Source organism: Protopterus annectens, chromosome 4.part1 (assembly GCF_019279795.1).
Source record: "Protopterus annectens isolate FY-2018-M chromosome 4.part1, PAN1.0, whole genome shotgun sequence".
Classification (NCBI taxonomy): domain Eukaryota; kingdom Metazoa; phylum Chordata; order Ceratodontiformes; family Protopteridae; genus Protopterus; species Protopterus annectens.
In genome coordinates, this window is record NC_056734.1 from 137,170,847 (window position 1) to 137,194,845 (window position 23,999).

The following is a 23,999-nucleotide window of genomic DNA, read 5'->3' on the forward strand; positions in this document are numbered from 1 at the left end:
GCATTTACATTTCAGGGAAAGCGGTATACATATACAATATTACCACAGGGATATTGTGAAAGTCCAACAATATTTGCACAAGAAATGGCAAGCAACCTGGCGGGATTTATCCCACCGAAAGGTAGTCAGATTTTACTTTATGTAGACGACATTCTACTGGCAGCCCCCACCAGCAAGAATGCAAAGAGGACACGATAGCATTATTACAGTTTTTAGCTACTCAAGGTCACAAAGTAAACAAGGACAAGCTACAACTTTGGAGAAAACAAGTTAAGTACTTGGGATATGTAATATCCAAGGAAGGTAGAATATTAGACGAAGATAGAAAAACAGCAATATTACAGGCACCTAGACCAACTACCAAGAAGGGAATGATGTCCTTCCTGGGAACTACTAATTTTTGTCGAAGCTGGATACCAAATTATGCTTTGGAATCTGCTCTGCTGGCCAATTTAATATTCAAAAAGCCAATGGCAGCACAGGATTTATTACAATGGACACCAGAAGCAGAAGCAGCTTTCTGCAAGCTGAAACAACTGATAGCATCATCCTTAGTTTTAGGATTACCAAACTATCATAAGCAATTTATTCAAACTGTAGATTGTATGCAGGGTTATATGACATCAGTATTGACACAGCAACATGGGGACAAGCAACGCCCCATAGCTTACTACTCATCACAGTTAGACCCAGTGGCGCGATCCCTGCCCCACTGTGTACAAGCAGTAGTTGCAGCTGCAATGGCAGTGCAGGCTTCGGCCTCAGTACTGTTATTCCACCCTCTCACATTGAGAGTGCCTCATGCAGTCGCAATTATTTTACTGCAAGAAAAAGAAGCATATCTTTCTCCTGCTAGACATCTTTCCTGTATGACTATACTGTTGAGCCAACCTCATATGACAACTGAACGATGCACAACTTTGAATCCGTCAACCTTGCTCCCAACTCCTGCGGATGGCAAACCACACTGCTGCCTGCAAGAGATTGAGCAAAAGACATTACCTAGACAAGACCTTACGGATGTTCCCTTGGATGATGCCGAGGTGACATACTATGTGGACGGCTCGTGCAGGAGGGGTCCTGCAGGTATGCAGTCGTTTCTGATACTGAAACTTTAGAAGCAAAATCTTTACCACACAATTTATCTGCACAAGCGGCAGAGTTGATTGCCTTGACAAGGGCATGTACCTTAGCAAAAGGTAAGAAAGTGAACATTTATACTGACAGTCAGTATGCTTTTTCTACTGTACATGTTTTTGCGCAGCAGTGGAAAAATAGAGGAATGATAACATCTACTGGTAAACCAATCAATCATGCACAATTTATTTTAGATCTATTAGATTTTATTCAGTTACCTCAAAAAGTAGCTATTTGTAAATGCGTAGCTCATACAAAGCAACAGGATAGGATTTCAAAAGGTAATGCATGGGCTGATACAGCTGCGAAGCAAGCAGCTTCAGCCTCAGAAGCTTTTCTTTTGAGCAAGGAATTACAACCCTCTGAGACTTTAGATTTAGAAATGTTAAAAACAATGCAGACACTTACTAGAAATGTAGAAAAACAGAAGTGGATAAAACGAGGAGCAATCCTTGAAAAGGGACTGTACATCTCCAAGGAAAAGAAACCAATTTTGCCATCTAATTTGTTTAGATATGCAGCTTTGTTGAGCCATGGGCAGAGCCATGTCTCAACAGGGGGGATGGTACAGTTAGTGAATCGATTGTTTACAACCTATGGATTTACAAATTACACAAAAAATTTCTGTGCAGCATGCCATGTTTGTAACAAGCATCACGCACAAGGGGCATTGAAGCCTAAGCAAGGGAGTTTCCCTACACCACCGTATCCATTTCATACTATTTGTATGGATTTCTTAGAATTGAATAAATGCGAGAATAAAAAGTATTGCCTTATCATTATAGATATGTTTTCCAAATGGGTAGAAGCTTTTCCGACTAAAAATCCAGATGCAGCTACTGTTGCAAAGGTCCTTGTTAAAGAAATTATACCCAGATTTGGCATACTGGAAAAGATTTATAGTGATAACGGTACACATTTCGTGAACCAAACAGTACAGCAACTTAGTCGTTATTTTGGGATATCGTTAAAAAATCTCTGCGCTTACCACCCCCAATCTGCAGGGTTAGTAGAGAGACACAATGGGGTGTTGAAGAACAAGCTTAGGAAGTTAATGACCGAGACACAGAAGAACTGGGTGCACTGTTTGCCTTTAGCACTGTTGAGCATGAGAACTGTTCCAAATACAAAGGGATTAACTCCTTTTGAAACTTTGTTTGGGAGTGCATATTATACACCTCAGTGGAAACCTCTCATGTCTGCAGAGCAGGAGGCTGACAGTTCACTTGCAGGGTATACGAGATGATTTTTGAATAACAAACTTTTGCAGTTAAATTCTGTTTCAGATAAAGAACAACCGAAATCGGAAGCACCAGTAGCCCCAGGCACCTGGGTCTGGGTGAAGATTGTGAAGTGAAAGAATTGGAGTTCTCCGTAGTGGGAAGGACCATACCAGGTACTACTGTCGACACCCACTGCAGTCAAGATCGCAGAGTGAGCTTCCTGGATTCATTTGACGCACTGTAAACTGGTTAAGAACTTTGAATTGGACAAAAACTTTGTTACTGTTGTACAACAAGAACATAATGGCCAGGTACAGAGTGAATAGAGACATTGAGCAATCTCAGAAAACTTGTATGATCACTTTAATAGCTATGCTAATCACACTGTTCTTTTTGTTGTGGCCACTCCTTTTTCCTGCCACAAAAGTTGAACTGATTAGATGTAATGAACCAAACATAGACTGGCATCCAAACTTTAACACTTATCAGGCAATTACACGTGTGTATGCCGAGACTTTTAATGTTTCGAACTGCTGGGTCTGTACGGCCATACCAACAGCATACGGGGGTTTATTGATGACTGCTATCCCCCTAGGGGTCAATGAGACCTGGGAAAATCTGGTTTTTGACACAGTTGCTATTAAAGCACATGATAAAGTAGCACTGTATTTGCCTGTGACACAAAAAGGAATTGTATGTTTTTACAAAAATGACACCATCCCAGTGGGATGGAGTAAGTGTAATGTTACAGTACAGTATAAATGTTATAGAAAACCAAACGATCTGAGTGGATCTTGTAGTACAGATTATGACTCATTTTTGAAATCTATGCATAAGACTCTTGATCAGGTAGAACGCAATCCTGTACTTTCTAAACAGTTATCTGTAATAGATAGGAAAATGTTTCATGCAGGGCAGTCATTTCGTAACAAAGTAACAACTAAAGTAGAGGACTGTTATTTTGTGTGTGGTAAAAAAGCATATAAATGGTTACCTGAGAATTGGTCTGGCAGTTGTTTTTTGGGGTACCTGGTTCCGGCCATCCGACACACTGCAGTTTTGCCTCAGGGAAATATTCGAAATACCCGAGACGTGACCAAAAAGACTGTTAAGAAACCTGAGAATCCAGTGGGATGGATCGAAGCGGGCTGGAAAGACCATCGTGATGTGGGAACCAAACTTACGCACATGGACTTGAGTGATGCTGTCATATCCTGGGCAGGTATATTACCTGCATATGGTGCAGTTAAATCGATATGGGAGCTGTGAAAACTGTCAAAACTTCTCGAAGTAATGAGTAATGTGACTTTTTCTGCTCTTGAACTGATAACTGATGAACTGAATGCCATGAGAACTGTAGTACTCCAAAACCGAATGGCTCTTGACTTCACCCTAGCGGTGAGGGGTGGGACGTGCGCTTTAATCAAAGAAGAATGTTGTGCTTTTATTCCTGACCATCAGCATGAAATTAACGACCATCTCGAGGTGATTCAGCAAGTGTCGGCCATGACCAAGCCAGGCCCAAACCCTCTGACAGACTTTTTCCAGAGTGTATTTGGGGGGTGGGGTTCTATCTTTATGAACATACTGATTGCCATTGGGGTAGGATTACTCCTAATAGGAGTTTGTGTTTGTTGTGGAATCCCCTGCATGAAGAAATTAATCAAATAATTCATAGATATATCAGTATCTGAGACTATGCATCAAAGTACTGAATTTGAAGAGCTGCTAGAATGCGAAACACTTTCATAAAAGTTTAAACTGAATGACTTTCTTAACTGCAAATCCCGAGTGGAAGAGGTTAGGAAAAAAAGCAAACTGTTTATTCTTTTTTGAAAATAGAATTAAAAAGTATTAACAGGAGGGAAATGTTAGAAAAATATGTATTAATGTGTGTATGTTTAATGCCAATTAATAACAAAGTATTTTAATACGCTTTTCATTCTATTTTTCATACACTGTATTTTATACAAATTGAGTTTCATATGAGACTGAAAAAGATGCTTTTTGAAAACTGCAGTATGCTTTCTGAAACTTGCAAGTTGCCCTCTGACCTAGTAACTGCTAGCACAGCAATATTCATGTTTATGCCTTTTGGAAATGTACTTGAGAAGCAGGTGCTTATCTGCTAGGTCAGGAATGAATGAATGAACAATACTATATTCTGTAAATGTAATGATTTTAGACAATCAGCTCTGTTCGAAGGATGGGAACATGTGCAGCTGCAGTAACTTAGAGATAAAGTAGACAAAGGATTATTAGAGAAATGAACTGCTAGCATTGTGCTTGAATTAGCCATAGTACCTTGAATGGTAACATAACATGTATCTAACTGGGAGTAATCAAGGCCATGTTGTTTTCCTCAGGAAGTTTCACATAAAAATTGATAAATCAGCAGAAATTCATGGGAAAGATGGTCAGCAGATGATGATGAAAAAGGTGGTAATCTGTTACGTCAGCTTGGTAGACCATAACCAGTTTGAGAATGTATAAAAATGAAAGTATTTCCTGTTTCTGGTTAGACAAACTCTGTATTAGCATGTTTTTGTCTCCTTGCTGCAAGATTAAAGTGCCTTAACCTGAACCTACCATGTTTTGATCATTTTTAAAGTATATTTTTCCTTTGACAGATACCTCAACACAACTGTTACCATTTCCTATAGAGTTTCTATCACAGCAAGAACCAAATTAAGATGCTTTTATGACACCTGAAGGATCCGTGTCATAAGCATTTAAAATTAGGGGTTGTTCTATCCTTCCCAGTTGTTTGCTTATTAATGGAACCATCAAGGGATTGAGGGAGTCATTACCACCACAAAATTAAGCTCCACTAGTATGCTCATGAGCTATAGACTCGCATCATTCATACTGTTCTTAGACAATGACATGGAATGTCTGCACCATAAGCAGATCCAGTCATACAAGTCATGCAATTTAACAAACACCTTTTTGTCAGATCAAATTCTGACCAGTTGACAGGGCTGAGAAAGTCTTTTCCTCTGCATCAGTGTATATTAGTGGGGAAGTCGGTAATGACAGAAGGGTTGCAGTAATATTCCCAGACTTCTTAAAGCATAGGATATGGTCAAGCATGCTGGACAGAATGATAATTAGTTTCACCACTTCTACCCTGCAGTAGTTTGAAAGTTGCCTACTAACAAAAATCAGGTCATAAAATGAGAAAAAAATAAAATCACCATCCTTCATTCTGACCTCTTGAGAGTCGGTTATCTCTCAAAGTTCAGTACTGGGTCCACTAGTTTTCAATAAGTACATAGAATGTAGCAGTACTGCAATAATGTAAAGCTCTCCAAGAATGCAAAAGACTTGACTCTGTCTACCAGCAGTGATGATGCCATCATGATGCAAGAAGATTTGCAAAATGGTACTGACATAGTCTAGAAATCTAAGAAAAGCAGAACTAACCCAGCAAAACCAAAGTATGTGCTATTTAACTTAAAAAAAAGCTAAAACCCCAGACAATGACCAACTTTTCATCTTCTCAGTCACTGGGGAACTCTAACATGGCTGTTAAATCTCCCTATCTTGGCGCTATCACTGATAACTACTTGACATTTGACCTTCATAGATATAACATCAACAAATTCCCCCAGAATAATTCACTTCTTCATGCAACCAGCTTTCATCCCCCTCACATCTGCAAAAACATTCCTAAATCACAGTTTATGCATATTAAACGCATTTGGTCTGATCAGCACACATATAGACACTTCAGAGATGACTTAGTACATCGATTTTGAGATCGTGGATACAAAATGGGTCAATTATTACATTCCAAACACACAGTTGACCAGATGGAATGTACTGAATTGCTTCGCTACAAAACTAGACACAAATCACCCTCAGCAGTACCTAGATTCATCACCACATATGGTCGGAATACAAATACATTGATGCAAATTGTTCAACACAATTGGAACATATTAACATGTGAACCTGGACTTCAGGACATTCTTGGAGACAGATGTTCGTTTTCCTTTCGTAAAGGCAAAAACTTATCTGCCTTTTTTAATCACTTTAAACACCTTGAAAAGAAAGGCACTAAAAGTATCCAGACCACATTATCAGGGGATCCACTAATTGGTTGCTTCCCTTGTGGACACTGTACCTATTGCAACATCATACTTAAAACCACCAGTTTTATCAGTTAAAACACCTCTCATGTATTCAATATAACAATTTTGCTAACTGTTCCTCAGATTGGGTCATTTATTTGGCCAAATGCACATGCCCTGCATTCTATATAGGCCAAACCTCCAGACCCTTGAAGCTTTGAATCTCTGAACATTTTAGTGATAGCAGACATAAGAGAGATACCAATGCTTTATACAAACATTCTTTGGTACATCCAAATGCTACTTTTAATTTTACCATCATTGACAAAATTAGAAGATCCAGGCATAACAAATCAGGTTGGCATAATTTATTAAATTCAATGGAGAAAAAATGGATTATTAAACTTGGTGGGCTCTTTAAGCCAGGTCTGAATGAGCATGTGTAATTAAGCACATGACTCATTTGAGTATTTAAATACAGGTTCTTTATTGTTGTTTTTCAAACACTGAGGAAGGCTTTGTTAGATATTTGCAGAAACCTGTCTGTTTTTCAAGAACCTCAAACAATAAATTCATTTTTAAGGTGCCTTGTATGCTGGTCCTGTTTTCTTTCTGTTTGTATACTTTGCTCTTTGGGACCTTGCAGCTGCCTTACTCGCAGAGGTTGTACTACTTGGAATAACATCAAAAAAGCCAAATTGCAGCAAAGTATCCAAATATTTCCAATTATCAGAATTCAAATTAAAACCAATCATTGCCATTTTACTCTCTGTATTATTTTGCAGCTCCTACACTTTTTCAGTATGCAGTCAAAATTGAGATTTACCTTGATCATACAAATGGATTACAGTCAGTCCTACCTTTGTGCTCCACTCAAACTTGAATACCCAGATACCCTCCCTTTTTGGAAAAGTGACCATAAATATATTACAAAGAAAATGCCTCAAGACAGAACCCTGCAAAATCCCTTTATCTTCTCCTTGGAGAATTTACTGTGTACTCATGCACTCCTGTTGCAGTCTTACTAATGTATTCAATATTTCACAGTGTAGTAATGAGTTGAAGGACTTTTTCAGATCCCAATAAATTACATTTGCTACTAATCCCAAAATCCATGGGGTCTACAAGATTGATATGAGATTAAAAGCACCTATTTGTTAAACAGGTAGACCCACTGGATACATGCACGTTGACAATTGGATGGGTGACTGTAAATTCACCCAAGGGGTGGCATCTACGTCTCACATGGACAGGGATACCACAGTGATGATCACAGAATTGCTCTGCTAACAATGGCCATCTAAATATGGTCAGTTAGGGTACACAAGTTTTTATAGAACCATTAGCCTAGTAACCTCCTTTGAACCTATAAGGCATTCTTAGCTTTCACTTTTTTTTTATTCTGAACTATTGGAAGATTTTTAGATAGTGGCCACTAGGCACATACTGATCTATAAAATAATTTTTTATCCTGTAAAATTCCTTTACACTGTCTGCAATAATACATTTTAGTATACAGGAGTGCCATTCCTACTCACCTAGTTACCCTATATTTTCAAATCTAGCATTATAGAACTCTCAGCTTCAGCCCTAGAGACTTTAGTCTCATTCCTATGCTAGTACTAGAAAGTTCTGAACTACCTACCTTACACTTACGTAAACACAATTTTATATAGCAATACAGGTTAACCATACTTTCTCCTCTTGTGCGTGCTTGAATGATGTCGGTGGATTGTTGCAGAACAATTTGAGCTGCTGTTTTATTACAAGTTCGAGTTTCACAATATTTATAAGAGATATTCAAATCCCTAACAATATCAGTGTAGTGCTGTTGAAAACAGTCTTCTAATTCATTAACACACTTTGTCATTTCAGAGATCTTTGTTTTGAAATCCTATAGAAAGCAGCTATTTCCACGTGGCTTGACTTACTGTTACTAACTCCTAATCTCTGGAATCATTAGTTTCAATTACTTGCAGTCCAATATCTATCTTTCTACTTTTTATGTCCTTTCCTTTATAAGATCATGCTTTTCCATTTGTGTCATCTTTTTACGACTTACAGTTCCAAATTCTGTGGCAAATTCAACTATCCCTTTTAATTTCCTCCTCATTTTACACCTTTCCATTACCATTAGATGCTTCCTGTCTTGCCCCCCCCCCCAAAAAAAAGTGTGTGTGTGTCTAAATGCATGATTTCTCATAGGCTTTACAAGTATATTTAGAACAATGCTAGTGCACCAATAACTTCTATTTAATTCAGTACTGTGTTACTGCTCAGATATTTGTTAACCTTTTCTGGAATACCAATGCGCCACTTTTTTCATCTACTTCTGAAGTACACAGGTCAACACTAAGGACTCTGGGTAACAAAGTTTGCAGATGACTGAAACTGGGAGCCCATTATTGAATCCCAAATTATGTGGATACTCTAACCTATTAGCTTGCAATTATTATGTTATATGTTTAGCTATATTATCCAAAATGTGAGCTTTTAATTAGTGCTTTTGGCCACACTATGTCACCTTCTGCATGGCTAACAGATACCTGACAATATAACTGCTTAAATAAATAACTAATTATACAAAGTAATTCTTACGTTACAATGCTTTGCTCAGCTAAGGCCACATTATTCTTTTTACTAGGCAATGGCACTGTCTTCATCTGCCTTTGCATATACTCTAATGACTTCAAATTACTAATTGTCAGTCATGTTCTCTTTGGGCCACCACTGTAAATGGATTCAGCCCACCTGGGCACTCTGATTGCCAAACAGAAAATAAATAACGATGAATAGAGCAGCCAGGTACCAGTAAATAAAACATGAGTTCCATTAGTAACACAAATCCCTTACAAGAATAAAGCTTTCTTCCAACACTGTTTCACTAGCTTGATTTTGGCAACAGGTTTACCTTCAACAATGTAAGAAAAGCCACTGCAGCTGACAGGCGTACCTTTGGTGGAAGATTACATAACCACTTCTAAGTACTCACCATGTCTGCAAGAGGATCTTGTGCAGTGAGTGCAACAGCTAGGCATTCTTGCAACCTTCTCCTCATGAAGCACTTTCCTGAATTCTCAAGCCGATATACTCCGGGTGTGTATGTGCGCAGAGCTGTGTGAGTGCACACAAACACACACAACAGTTTGTTTATTTTTTGTTTGTTTACCAGGGTAGTGCACTGATCTCAATGGACCATTTGCAGCCACAGCCAGTTTCATCCATGCTCCTCATTTCCCCAGTATCCCCATGAATGAAATCCATGCTTACTGGAAGACTAAACATGTAAGAAAAGTACACTATTTGATAAGGCAGCAGCATTAGAAAATGTCAGTTTTATTTATAAGAGGTCCTGCTGTCCTACAGTATTAGATGTAGCCCCATGCCTAAGGGACAGAAGGGTAGACTAAACACTAACTGGAGAGGACAAGTTGATACTATAGGTACTGGCATCTATTGTACCCTTCTTTAAGGGAAACTCTGCAAGAAGGTGATCACTCAGAATTCTAAGTGATGTCTAGAGCAATGCTGAATGAAGTGAAAAATCCAAAAGGAAGAGGGCAAGGTTCAGGGGTGGCTACGATTATATGGAGAATGGGTAAAACACAGTGGTAGTGATGTTCATGTTCACTATGGATATATTCTCACACAGTGCTAGTGTCAGCCAACCCTCCCTCCCCCCTTAGTGGAATATCATGTTACTATTTTACTCAAAAGATATACGATGGCCTTTTGGTGACAAAAGGTGAAGCAGCTGGTAATCTGACTAGATATGGTCGGTTTAGTCTTCCACTTACTAGTGTTCATGGACATTGAAGAGAAAATAATAATCATAATAGATGATGAACTTCCCGGGATCAAAGAATAAACTCCAACTGTTTTCAGCGCAAAAGTACAAAGAGTGGCTCAGTGATAGTTCAGAAACCACCTTTGTGAGAAAATGAAGATTCATCCAGACAGAAGCTAAGCAATAAATCAATTATATAATCTTAAACTAACAACTGTCAAAGGAAACAGCTGAAGAAAATAGTAAAGGCCACTGTAAAAAAAATCATTGTAACTAAATAAAACAAAAAATAATAAGCTAAACAGGTCCCCTAGCCTAGCATCTCTGGTTATAATCCATACAGACATAGGCTAACAGAAAATAAATAAAACAAATCCAATACAGGCACATAACACATATTCATACACAGCCCACAAACAATATTAAAAAACACAAAAATTCTGCCCATATTCCCAAGCAATCCCAAGGTACTATGAGTACTAAATACTGAAAATTAAAATGCAAACCAAGTTTAGTTAAAACAGGCTTACTGCAAATAATGTGAAATCCCTATGTAATGAATGAGGTGAATGTACTGAAGTCTGCTGCTCTTCTGCACTACAGACAACAGTAGCCCCAAAGTACAAAGGATTACATAAATGAAAAAACTAGGATAAGAAAATCAGTTAAGCAGCAACTGTAGGAATTTGGCAGAAAATGAACATACTAGCTGGTGCTGTAGCAAGGCAGAAGATGCATCACACACAAGAAAATGCAATGTTGGGAAGCTGGACAGCATTTTACTGGTACAGCTGGGGGTGTACATGTTACATCATGAATAACAGAGCCACCACAGTGAGATATACAAGAACAACCCCTTCCCTTTAGCACAAATAAAAATGATATCCAGATACCCAACACTGGAACCCACATATTCTACTTACTAGACTTGTTTCCGTTTGATGGGAAGTAACAATTAAAACATGTTTAAGGATAAAACTTTAAATTTTAAAAAATGGAAATGTTTTTCATTTACTTTGACCATTTATAGAAATACAAAATCTGACAGCTCGGTATCAGCAGTCAGAAGAGAAAAGCATGTTTATCAGCTTTTATGCTCACAGTACCCTGCTACCCTATTCTGTTTTAAAGTTATTCATGTAACTAAAGTGCTTTTATACGACTGATGACTTAGAAGTGAAAGGTATGAGGCATGCAATTGCGATAACTGCATTTGGCCGGACGCTTAAGGATGTCTGCAGAATTATATCCCTTCATTGTTTAAAGGACTTCGATAATTTTGATTACAGATATCAGCTTCTTCCTGGGCTCATGCCTGTGGCAATGGGAAAGTGTTACCACTCTCCAACCTTGTAAGGGAAATCCGTTCAGTGTCTGCAACAAATGGCATTTCAGTTCCAATTCCTTCTAAAATCTAGCAATGGTGACATGGTCACTTCAGATCACGTACATGAAAAGGGTATTTTAACAGCATCCTACAATTAATGTTTTCAAAGATCTATTCTTGCTTGCATTATAGACCTTGTCAAGACTGTCCTTGTTGTGCATATATCATCACACCTACCTTTGTTAAAGAAAAGTTAGGAAATGGAAATTAGATATACAACTGGTTGAAGTGATCATGAATGGGGAATTTGGAATTAGAAATGGCATGAAAAAATACAAATAACTGAAGCATAATCTTTGTAAAGAGGCATACATGCACTCTGTAAAAGTATTCTTCATGAAATGGTTTTTCTTTTGTTTTGTCAAGACTGTACTGACTTGTGTGGAAGAAACTGATGAGGCACTGCAGCATTCTTTCCCCCCTTCCTACACTTCAGGGCAACTATGGAGTTGGTGTAATCAGAGGGGTGGGACAAAATCTTACACATGGAGGTTGCGAGGTGGTGGGTGGGGTTGTGCTTTTTGACTTGCTGTTGGATGAATCAACTGAATACAGGGAAAGCAATATAGTAGTCGGTGCTTCACTAATACCACTCAGTTAAGCAATCATATTTTTTTATTATAAAGCAAGATCAGAGAGAAAATGTATATGACACAGACTTGAAAATTTAATCAGCACACTATTTTATGTACTCCATAAATGTTTTCTCATTTGTCAACTAGACAGCTGCAGTAGATCCAAAATGCCCTTTGACAGGGCTAACCTATATGTGCTCAGATTCTAAATACAAAGGGGGGGGGGGGTCAATCATGGCACTTCAGGAGGAAACTCACTGGCAACTCAAATCCTTTAATCTTTGTACTTTGCTAGCAGATAGCCATCCAGAACACAGAGCTGCCAGATTAGGAATAATTAAAAGATACTGATTCCCCATTTGGGATGAAACAAATATTTCTTTCCTGAAGAAGTGTTTTAAGTTACAGCATATGTTTCTGATATTATCACATCACTGTAGCATTACAAACTCCGTCACATTGTTAGACATTATTTGAGTGAAGATATTAAAATGGTGCTGCACTTTACAACATGCAGAATATAAACAGACACTGTACAATAAAATACTTAGCTTTTAGTTTCCATCTCTGAATGTAAAACAAGCATAGCAGTAAATACAGTGTACTAAAAAATGTTACCTGTATGCCTTAACATCCAGTTAAACAATATCATAAGGAAAGGTAAGAACATGTAAGATGCACATTTTATTTTACTAATATATGCATAGCATTACTTCAAAGTCACTTACCTGCCAAATTTTTCTGTATTTCCTGTCTTTCCTTGTTGAATTACATGAATGAAGTCATAAGTGAGAATGAAAGGCACCCGTTCCCTTTTAATGCCAAATTTTGACTTGAAGTTACCAAGAATATGACCAAAATCTATATGAAACAACTGAAATAACACATCAATTAGTTTGTGTTATGCATTTTGGTTGCACTGCATTTCTGAACAAGATATGCTGATTAAAATGTGGTTACACAGTGTCTTTTATCCTATATAGGTTGTGTAACTTCATTTTTTAATTTTTTGAAACATATGGATTGAGCCTAAAAAAGTTATAGAATCAGAATAAAAGCATCATTCCCAATGGTCAGGCCCTCAGAGCAGTTACTGCTGTCTCCCTAGTCCTCATCTGCCCTATCAACATAGTTGGTAGAAGTGGTATAACTTACTTACCACACTGCTCCAGCCCAACTATCCATTTTCTATAGCTCTGATTCATCATTTGTGCAAGCATAATAGATACCCAGGCAACCACCATGATGCCACAGATGCAAAAAATGCAAAATTAAAGAGCTAACCATCTTCAAAAGCAGGACTAGCATCTTCAAACATGCCACAAACCAGGATGTTTTAACTATTTTTATTCAAACTATCCACTGAAGCTCTAACCAAGTCCATATGGACACATTTCATCAAAACTGCTATATGCGGTTAAATTTTAATAGTGAGCAAACATCATCTGTACCAGAATGTAATGCTTTTCTTAGTATATGTTTTATGTGAGCAAAGCAGTGTGAATTAAGGAAGAACAGCAATTTAAGCATACACTTCTATATGCTGACCCATATTCCTAGTTTCAGCTTCAGTCTGGTCTCCATGAGATTCATTACTTAAACAGAAAAATAAAAAGCTGATCAGGATTTTCAGTGTGCCATGCAGTTAGGTATGAATGCCTCTACTAAGCATTATGGCACCTTATACCTCCCACTAAGACAGCAAAGACAGAGTAGCAATAGGAGATGGTTAGTTTTGAACTAAGCAGCATCATAGGTAGATCCAGCTTCCATGCTTTACAAATTAAAGAGGGATACAGTGTCTCTGTCAGATATGATCAGTAGCCATTTTTAAATCCCACAGTTCCATTGTACAGGCTAAGTATGAAAAGCAACCATGCAGATACATTTGATATGCAGTATGTACCTTCAAAGAAATCTTGTTGTTAAGGATATTGATGACATTAGACATATCAAGAGATGTTGTCACACCAAAACCTAAAAGCACATCTAAATGGACTATAGGAACATTTCCACTTAGTGAATGATATAAAGTCTGCAGTTACCATCACAAAATTAGGAGTTATTACTGCCACAGTTTTAGCAGACATTAGACATTTACCTCTACATATGTGTAAGGTAATGGTTTGAACCTAATCTACCCAAAAATTAGGATTAAATAATAAATGTGGTATTGAGTAATTAATTTGTTTAAACACTACCAAAGTTGAGTAACATGCATAGCACAAATAAACAAGGCTGCACATACAATGAATTACTTGTAAAAACAGAAACAAATGTGAAAGGCATGGAGCTAAAAAAATAAACTTCTGAATAGTTCAACTTTGTGTCTCAGTCACTTTTTCTACAGAAAAATTCAGCTAATCCATTGAAGTAGCCACACTGGTAGAGATGTGCATTCCTGTGGGGCATAAGAATGTATGTGGCAATCATTACTAATTCTGAACAGCGCTATATCAAGATATAGTTAATGCTGTGAGTGAACTTAATGTGTTACAGCAACACAACTTCACTGACTGGTTCAGAAAGACCATACATTTCAATACTTTTTAAAATGCCACAAATACAGTGGATATAAAAAGTGTACACACCCCTGTTAAAATGCCAGGTTTTTGTGATATAAAAAAATGAGACCACAATAAATAATTTCAAAACGTTTCCCACCTTTAATGTGACCTATAACCTGTACAATTCAATTGAAAAACAAATCTGTTAGGGGATAAAATATAAAAAATAAAAAAACATACAATAAGCTGGTTGCATAAGTGTGCACACCCTTAAACTAATACTTTGTTGAAGCACTTTTTGATTTAATTACAGCATTCAGTCTTCTTGGGTAGGAATCTATCAGCAGGGCACATCTTGACTTGGCAATATTTGATCACTCTTCATTGCACAAGCGCTCAAAATCTGTCAGATTGCAAGGGCATCTCTTGTGCACAGCCCTCTTCAGGTCACACCACAGATTTTCTACTGGATTAAAGTCTAGGCTCTGGCTAGGCGATTCCAAAACTTTAATTTTCTTCTGGTGAAGCCATTATTTTGTTGATTTGGATGTATGCTTGGGTTCATTATTGTGCTGAAAGGTGAAATTCCTCTTCATCTTCAGCTTTCTAGCCCAAAGGGTTTGGGCAAAAAGTGACTGGTATTTGAAACTGTTCATAATTCCCTCACCTTGACTAAAGCCCCAGTTCCAGTTGAAGAAAAGCATCCCCAATACTGCCACTACCATGCTTCACCATAGGGATGGTCTTCTTTTGGTGATGGGAAGTGTTGTTTTTGTGCCACATGTACCTTTTGGAATTGTGGCCAAAAATGTCAACCTTGGTCTCATTAGACCATAACATTTTCCCACATGCTTTTGGGAGACTTGATGTATTGTTTTGAAAATTTTAGAGGGGCCTGGATGTTTTTCTGTAAGAAAAGGCTTCCGTCTTGCAACCCTACCCCACAGGCCAGACATATGGAGAATATGGGAGATTGTTGTCACATGTAGTACACAACTGGTACTTGCCAGAAATTCCTGAATCTCCTTCAGTGTTGCTGTAGATCTCTTGGCAGCCTCCCTGACCAGTGTTCATCTGGTCTTTTCATCAATTTTGGAGGAACGTCCAGTTCTTTGCAACGTCACTGTTGTCCCATATTTTCTCCACTTTTTGATGATTGTCTTCACTGTGTTCCATGGTATATCCAATGCTGTGGAAATTTTTTGTACTCCTCTCCTGACTGATCCTTTCAACAATGAGATTCCTTTGATGCTTTTCAAGCTCTCTGTGAACCATGGCTTTGCTGTAGCATGCAACTGAGTAAATGTTAGGAAAATCCTACTAGGGCAGCTGAACTTTATTTGGGGTTAATCAGTCTCTCTAATTGATGGCAGGTGTGTACCCAAGAAGACTGAATGTTGTAATAAAAGCAAAAGATGCTTTAACAAAGTATTAGTTTAAGGATGTGCACACTTATGCAACCAGCTTATTGTATGTTTTTTTATATTTATTCTCTAACAGATTTGCTTTTCAATTGAACTGTACAGGTTAGAGGTCACATTAAAGGTGGAAAAAGTTTTGAAATGATTTATTGTGGTCTCATTTTTTATATCACAAAAACTTGGCATTTTAACAGGGGTGTGTACACTTTTTATATCCACTGCATAAACCATCAGCATTCTTCCTTTTTGTGTGCTAATTCACTTTTTTTTCCAGCTGGGACACTATTTTGTATATAATGGTATAATTCTGCCATTTGACAAGCCTTTAATATCCATCAGCTGCAACTTATGAAGGCTACCATTATTTTCCAACAAGATGTTGTAGCAAATGTTTTAACTAGAACTAGTTTAACATATGAGATGGTTTGGTACAATGGATGGATTTTCAACAGACTGCTACAGTGTTAGCTCTTCTGGTCTCAGAAATTAAGCAAATATTTCAGGCAACAATGCTTAGTTCCTCAACAAAATTCAGATAGGGCCATTAGAGCTCTTACCTAGTTGCTGCTATGAAGCAGCAATCTGCTCAAAATTGGTACAGGCTAGATGTGTTCAGAATTGAGGATGTGTTGAGATTTTTTTTTAAATCTGCTAAATTCAAACTAGTCAGAGATTCTGTTCAGTTTTTGCAAATCAGATAAACTTTTTTTTTAAACTCCAAAACAGTGATGGGGCAAAAAATGACATACTCCAGAATATGGGCAGACTTCACAGTTATGGCTGGACTGGTTCACTCCAGGCTTATTGGTATTAAAGCAAAAACAAAGTCCACAAGCTAGGTAAGGAATGCTCTACCCACAAACCAGTCAATGTAAAGAAAAAAAGATGAGCTGACTTCCATGGCTGATGCAACTCCACATACTTTAATGTCACATACAAAAAAAAACAACAGAGACCAAGTGAAAAGGTGAGTGCTTTCACAGTTTATAATAAGACTGCTTCTTCAGACTTAATAAAAACAGCTCTCCTACTCTATATATACCAATTTAAGCATCCGCAGTGGCAGAGGCTCTACTTTGAAGCAGCACTACATCATAAAGTAGTTCCGAGGGGACTTTGGATTCATATGATGCCTACGTATAGAGATTTTTATCCAGATCTGCTTAAACGCTGGCAAGGTATGAACTTACAACTTGGCTTTGACTACATGCACTTGATGATTGAGTTTTTTCTACCGCTGGAGAATGGGCTGCTGGTAGATGTTAAGAATCTGCAATTGCTCATTGTTAAGGACTTTCCTACTGAACTTGTTGTTGATAAACTGGATTACTATTTGATAAAATAGCAGCACATAAGAAGAGACTACAAGCAATTAAATTAAGTAAATTGCAGAAAGACTTGAATGATTTCTAGTTGGGTAAATTTTCTCCTGGGCGAAGGAGGAGAAGGTAATGAGTTCTGCAGAACAACATGATAGTGTGTTGAGAGCAGGAGAAATACCAGCAGAATCAGTACAGGCCCCTTCAAGGGACAGTCAAGTTTCTACAATTGCAGATGAGGAAGTGCCAGTACAGAATACAGTATCAGACAGCACGTCAGCGTCGTATGCCACAGCTGCTAGTGGAACCAATACGGATGCTTCTGTGAAAGCAGGTCCAGCAAATACACTCAATGGTTCTTCTTTTTCTTTAATGGAATCTCTACCCATTCCCAAGGACTACAGAAAGTGGAGGTCAAGGAGTCACTCGAGGAAGGGCCGACTCCAGTACAAGCAGTTTGTGGCAGACAAGGTAATGACTTGAAGCAACACTCAGAAAACCTGATTTTTAACTTGTCTTCTGTTGTTTTGACCATAGAACAGTACAATTTACTTGGGAAGGGTTTGTCTTTTATCCCAGCCCAAAGAACTGAGTTGCTTGATATTATCTCAGACCTAAAGATGTTTACTAGAAACATTTCTCTACAACTACAGTTTCCTGAAAGTAATGAGAGGATGGATACTTTCAGGAAACAGAGTATGTTTATGCCGAACGTTCATCCACTTTGAGTTTTTACTACAGTTTGTGAGGATGAGATTAGTCATGTTTTATGTGATGGGGGACATCAAGGTTTTTATAATTTGACTTTTGCTGATGAACAGGCAGCTTTGAAGCAGTTGAAAGAACTAACAACAGTTGAAATCTGCCCAGCCGACAAAGGTGGTGGTATTGTGATTCTAGACAAAGTTTTTTTACATTGAACGCATGGATCAAATGTTGAGTGAAGACAGTGTGCATACCCTTATTTCTAAGACACAAGTTTTGGGATTATAGAGAGGTTGGAGTTTTATTTATTCGACATGTTAATGATGAATGTTATTGATGAAGAGTTATTTAAGTTTTTTGGTGAAGCATCCTGTCACACCCATTCTGTATGGATTGCCAAAGGTACATAAAAGATAGGATATGCACCCCCCATGTGTCTGATAGTGTTGAGTAATGGGTGGGCCACAGAACTCCTCCCACTCTATGTTGAGAAGAATCTACGACCTATACTTGAGACTGTTGAGACTGTCTTAAAAGACACTAAGGATTTTTTAAATTATTTGTTTCAAGTTACACGTGGTCTAGATGCTGACAGTGAATATTTATTTATGACCTAGATGTTACTTCTTTGTTCACAGTTTCCCCAATGAATGAGGTGTTGAGAATGTAAGGTCTTTTTTAATGTATGCCCACCATTTGACACCTGAGAAGATAGATTTGGTTTGTGAATTGCTAGACTTGATTCTTAGTAATAATGTGTTTGTATTTAATGGGGGACACTATCTACAGAAGATTGACATAGCAATGGGCACAGTTTGTGCCAATAGCTATGCCAACTTTGTATTGGTAAAGTGGGAATACGATTTTGTGCTCAGGAACAATGAGTTCTGTAGTCATATCATCTGTTATAGACGTTTCACGGATGATATTTTTATTCTTTGAAAAGGGCCTGTGGAGTTGGTGGATAGTTTTTTAGAATACCTACAGTCCACTATGTCCTTTCTCAAGTTCACATGTGATGTGTAAGTTCTAAAGAATCTGTCAATTTCTTAGATGTAAACTCCACTCTTGTAGACAAATGTATAAGCACCAAAAAAACAACCTCCAAGTAGGCAAACCACAAAGGTAATTGAAGCAAGTAAAACTTCCTTTATTGTATAAAAAATGTTAATGGCTTTTGTTACATAAATTATGAACTTCCTAAGAATCAAAACCATTCCACTCTGCTTTCCTTTTATCAATTAAAACCTTGTGATGTCACACATCATTCTAAACATTTAAAGACACACCAGCATGTTATAAAATCACTTAATACATCAAATTGCTATAAAATATAGGTTCATAGGTAGGTACTAGGCTATCGGCCCAAGGGCCTAAGTAAGCCTAGCTAACAAAGTTCCCTGGCTTATGCCAACCCAAGAAAGTTAATTTCCTGTACCCCTGTCGAGCAGAGCCACAGAAGTGATCCCCGGGGTGTATTTCCCATTTCCCATCCTCTCATCAAGATTTTACTTGAAGTGTGTTAATGAGGAACTTTGCTTGACATAGATGGGTAGCTTGTTTCAGAATATGGGAAGTCTCTGGGACAGGAATCTATCCCTCCAGCAAGTCCTGTTTATTGTGGTGACAAGGTTTAGGTCCGTAGATCATGTAGCTCGGAGGGATTGGGATTTCTTTAGGTGTAGCATGTCCAACAGCTCTGGGTTTGACATAGCTTTATATGTTAGGCGGAGATCACCTCGGAGTAGGCAATATGCTACAGCGTAAAGCTGGAGTTTTTTGAGACGATCAGTATAGGGCATCTGTTTGAGGCCAGTAATTCTCTTTGTGAGGTACATCTGTGGCCTTTCCAGCTAATGCAGACATCTTGTGAGGTACATTCCAAAAGGGGCGTTGTACTCTATAATGGGTCGAGTAGAGGGGAACAATGACCTCTTTTTTCCAGGATGAGAACCCTTTTGTGATGAGGTGTGCTTTGTAGAAGGATTTCCTGACTACTGTGGCAATGTGATTATCAAAGGCGAGACTACTGTCCACCTGGGTCCCAAGGTTTCTTATCACACATTCGGTGTTAAGAAGATTGCCGCCTATGCTGTAGTTCATGGGTACAGAGTTTTTACCAAAGGGGATAACGATGCACTTTTTGGCATTGAGCTTGAGGCCATGGCTCTGACACCAGGCATCTGTCTCAGTGAGGCTTTTCTGTAGGATGTCCACATCATTTGAGGACTTGACTATAGCTCCTAGTTTGCAGTCATCTGCAAACTTCATTAGCCAGAGGCCTTCTGTGTTACCCTGCACTTCAAAGCAGTAGATACCAAACAGGAGAGGTTCCAGGACTGAACCCTGTGGTACTCCACTTGTCACTGGTCTGAAGTCAGATTTGGAGTCTGCAACTTTTACAGTGTGGGTTCTGTCAGTGAGCCAGTTGGCAACCCATCTTGTGACATAGGGATTTATACCTAGTTTAGTGAGTTTAGCTATAATTCCAGAATGGGGGATGGTGTCGAAAGCCTTGGCGAGGTCAAGATAGGCTGTGTGAACCACCTTACCCTTTGTCTACAGCTACAGGACGCAAGCTCTGCCTTTCACAAACCTGAACTGGGTGGGGTCCAGAGTTTGGAGGTTACCAATGTCTTTGTTTATAAATTCCATGATGATATGTTCCATGGCCTTGCAGACGAGGCTTGTCAGGCTAATAGGGCGATAGTTCCCAGGATCAGTGGTGGCTCCCCCTTTGTGGGGTGGGATAACTGTTGCTGTGCGCCATTCAGTGGGCACAAAGCCTGATGTTAGGCTACGATTGAACATGGTGCTTAGGTGGGGAGCCAGTTCGTTCTGAAGTTCATGTAAAACGCAGCCTGGGATGTTGTCTGGTCCTACGGATGCTGTGTTTTTGGCTTTAGAGAGTGCTGCTATTACCTGTGAAGTTGTGATTACAGGGACTCTGCATTCTTCCTGTGTGTATTATATCTATCTATCTAATATATATATATATATATATATATATATATATATATATATATATATATATATATATATATATATGGGCCCTTTAGGGGGTGAGAGGGGGGTAAAGTTAGCACTGAACCTATCTGCCAGGATGTTGGCAATATCAGTTGGTTCTGTAATTTTTGTGCCATTATGCTGTAACTCAGAGCAGATCTGGGTGTTGCCATTGAGATTCTTGACATAGCTATAGAATGCTTTGTGGTTGTCCTTAGAGTCAGTGGAAATCTTGTTTTCATAGCTAGCTTTAGAGGATCTTATAAGGGATCTCAGCTTCTTGCTGAGGCTGACCAGGGAGCTCCTCCACTCATGGGATTTTACTCTCTTTTGCAACAATTTCTTCCTTCTGTTGTAGAGTTTGTTTATGGCAGGGGACCACCAGATTGGCTTCCTTTTTTTGGAGGATAGTGTCTTAGTTCTGTTTGAGATGGCATGATCCATGCACTCGTATAAGTGCTTATAGAGTTCATTTGTGTAGGATTAAGTAGTCGTAACTGTATTGTTCATCTGCATGGGTGTCATGAAGTTCACCACTTCTGTCTTAAGAAGCATGAAGTTGACTTTGGAGAAATTTTTTACAGTGGTTTCCTTAATGGGGGTAGGGGCGGGATGTGGATATCTATGGTGATTAGCTTATAGTTGGATCTGACCAACGAAGAGTTGACTTCGGGTGTGGAACACCGGTCACTCATTTTGGTAATGACTAGGTCTAGGATATTGTTGCTCCTGGTGGGGGTGTGGATAAGTTGATCCAGTGCACTGGAATTTATGAATTCCAGAAAGCGCTGAGTGAAGGAGTTGGTACATGAGTAGTTTTCCCAGTTAATGGTGGGGTAGTTGAAATCGCCCAATATTAGGGTGTTTGCTTGAACCCATATAATGCTTTAACTTTAAAACTGGGGCTATAGAGCCATGATCGTATGTATGATCATCAGTGTGATATTAAAAATGCGAAAAATACTAATGCACTGTATAAGCACATACACAAGAACAATGGACATTGTTTTAAATTTTATGTGGTTGATTCTATAAAGAAAGATTTGCAAGGTAAGGTTACAGATGACCATTTAAATTTAAAAGAGAAACAATGGTAAATCAAATTGAGGGCCACATTATTTCCAGGGCTAAATGACAGCTGCTCTATAGTCCCAGTTTTAAAGTTAAAACATTATATTTTATAGCAATTTGATGTATTAAGTGATTTCATAACATGCTGATGTGTCTTAAATGTTTAGAATGATGTGTGACATCACAAGGTTTTAATTGATAAAAGGAAAGCAGAGTGGAATGGTTTTGGTTCTGAGGAAGTTTATGTAATGAAAGCATTTACTTTTTTTATACAATAAAGGAAGTTTTACTTGCTTCAATTTCTTAGATGTCTCGGTTAGTAGAGGTCCCAGAGGGAGTTTTAAGACAGCTATATAGGAAGGATTGTAAAAAGTACACACTGCTTCATAAGATGAGTATGTATCCCTGACATGTTCCACGTAATGTAGTGAGAGGACAAGTGTTGAGGACAATGAGACTACATGAAGATGAACAGAGTCTCAGAGATGCCATGGAGGGGTTGAAGCATACTTTTTTAGAGAGAAGTTATAATAATATAGAGATTGAAGGCAGTATCCAAGAGTTATGGCCTGAAAGAGAGAGGATTGGTAGACCTTATTTTTTAGATTGTTATAAGTCTACACATGGTCATGAGCACATATATAGATGTAGAGATGAAGTTAGGATGACTCTTGCATATTCTAGTAATGTGAGAGTGATTTGTGACATTATTAATAAACATTGGGGTATTTTACATTCTGATGAAGGAATCAGTAGAGTAGGGAAGGAGAAACCTACGTTTACCTTCAGGAATAGTCTGTCTTTGAAGAGGCAGTTGTGTTAAAGAACATGAGGGATGTCTATTTACCACAATCTGACCATGAGGGGACTTTTCCCTGTAAGAAGTGTGAAGCATGTAGTTTTATTCATGCAGGAGGTAGATTTGAACATCCCACGTGAGGGTTTGTAGTAGATATCTCTTTCTATGCTGACTGTCTGACCAAAGACTTAGTATATTTTGTCTACTGCAAAGTATGCTTTGTGTACTACATAGGGAAGACCAATAGGCACTTTAAAGAGAGGATTCTTGAACATGTTAATGATATTAAGAACAAGAAAGTGACCAATGCTTTAGCCAAGCATGTCTTGGACAATGATCAGAGTCATAGTTTTAGGTTTTTAGCCCTTGAGCTGTTAGCAGCTATTATTAGAGGTGGGGACTTTTAAGAATAAGACAGAGATGAAGGAAGAAGAGTGGATTATATGGCTGAGTGGAGACAGGTTTCCTGGGCTGAATGCTCGGGTTTCTATAAAACCACTGTTGAAGACATGACAGCTTAAGCACTGAACCTTAGAGCTTTATATAATATTATGTGTATTTATTTGGAGATATTGCTATGTTTACACAGGACTTGTTTTTATATGATGTTTTATACTTTATTTTTTTTTTTTTTATATGATGTATTTGAGTATGTTTATTTATCCATTTAATTGTCCTCATCCTCACAAAAGCAGTATTAAGCAGGATGCATTGTGCTTTTAGGTGTGTACTTAATTAGTTAATTGGTATTTGATCAGTACATATAGAGTAGGAGAGCTGTTTTTATTAGGTCTGAAGAAGCAGTCGTATTACAGACTGTGAAAGCACTCACCTTTTTACTTGGTCTCTTTTTGATGTTTTTGCTTTTATGTGACATTAAAGTGTGTGGAGTTGCTGCATCAGCCGTGGAAGTCCGCTCATCTTTTTTTGTATTCATTAATGGTATTTAAACCATGAAAAACTCTGCTGGCCAGCTGGCAAATACG

General features: G+C 38.2%; 1 protein-coding gene across 4 annotated transcripts in view; it reads right to left on the bottom strand.

Moving 5' to 3' along the window:
- Positions 1-23,999, bottom strand: part of PIK3CB (phosphatidylinositol-4,5-bisphosphate 3-kinase catalytic subunit beta) — a gene marked incomplete at its 3' end in the record, with an annotated part of 1,563,003 nt that overhangs the window by 33,567 nt on the left and 1,505,437 nt on the right. For all 4 annotated transcript variants that reach the window (XM_044070037.1, XM_044070038.1, XM_044070035.1 and 1 more), the window contains 1 exon segment: positions 12,914-13,059. In XM_044070037.1, coding sequence (XP_043925972.1) covers positions 12,914-13,059 — 146 coding nt within the window.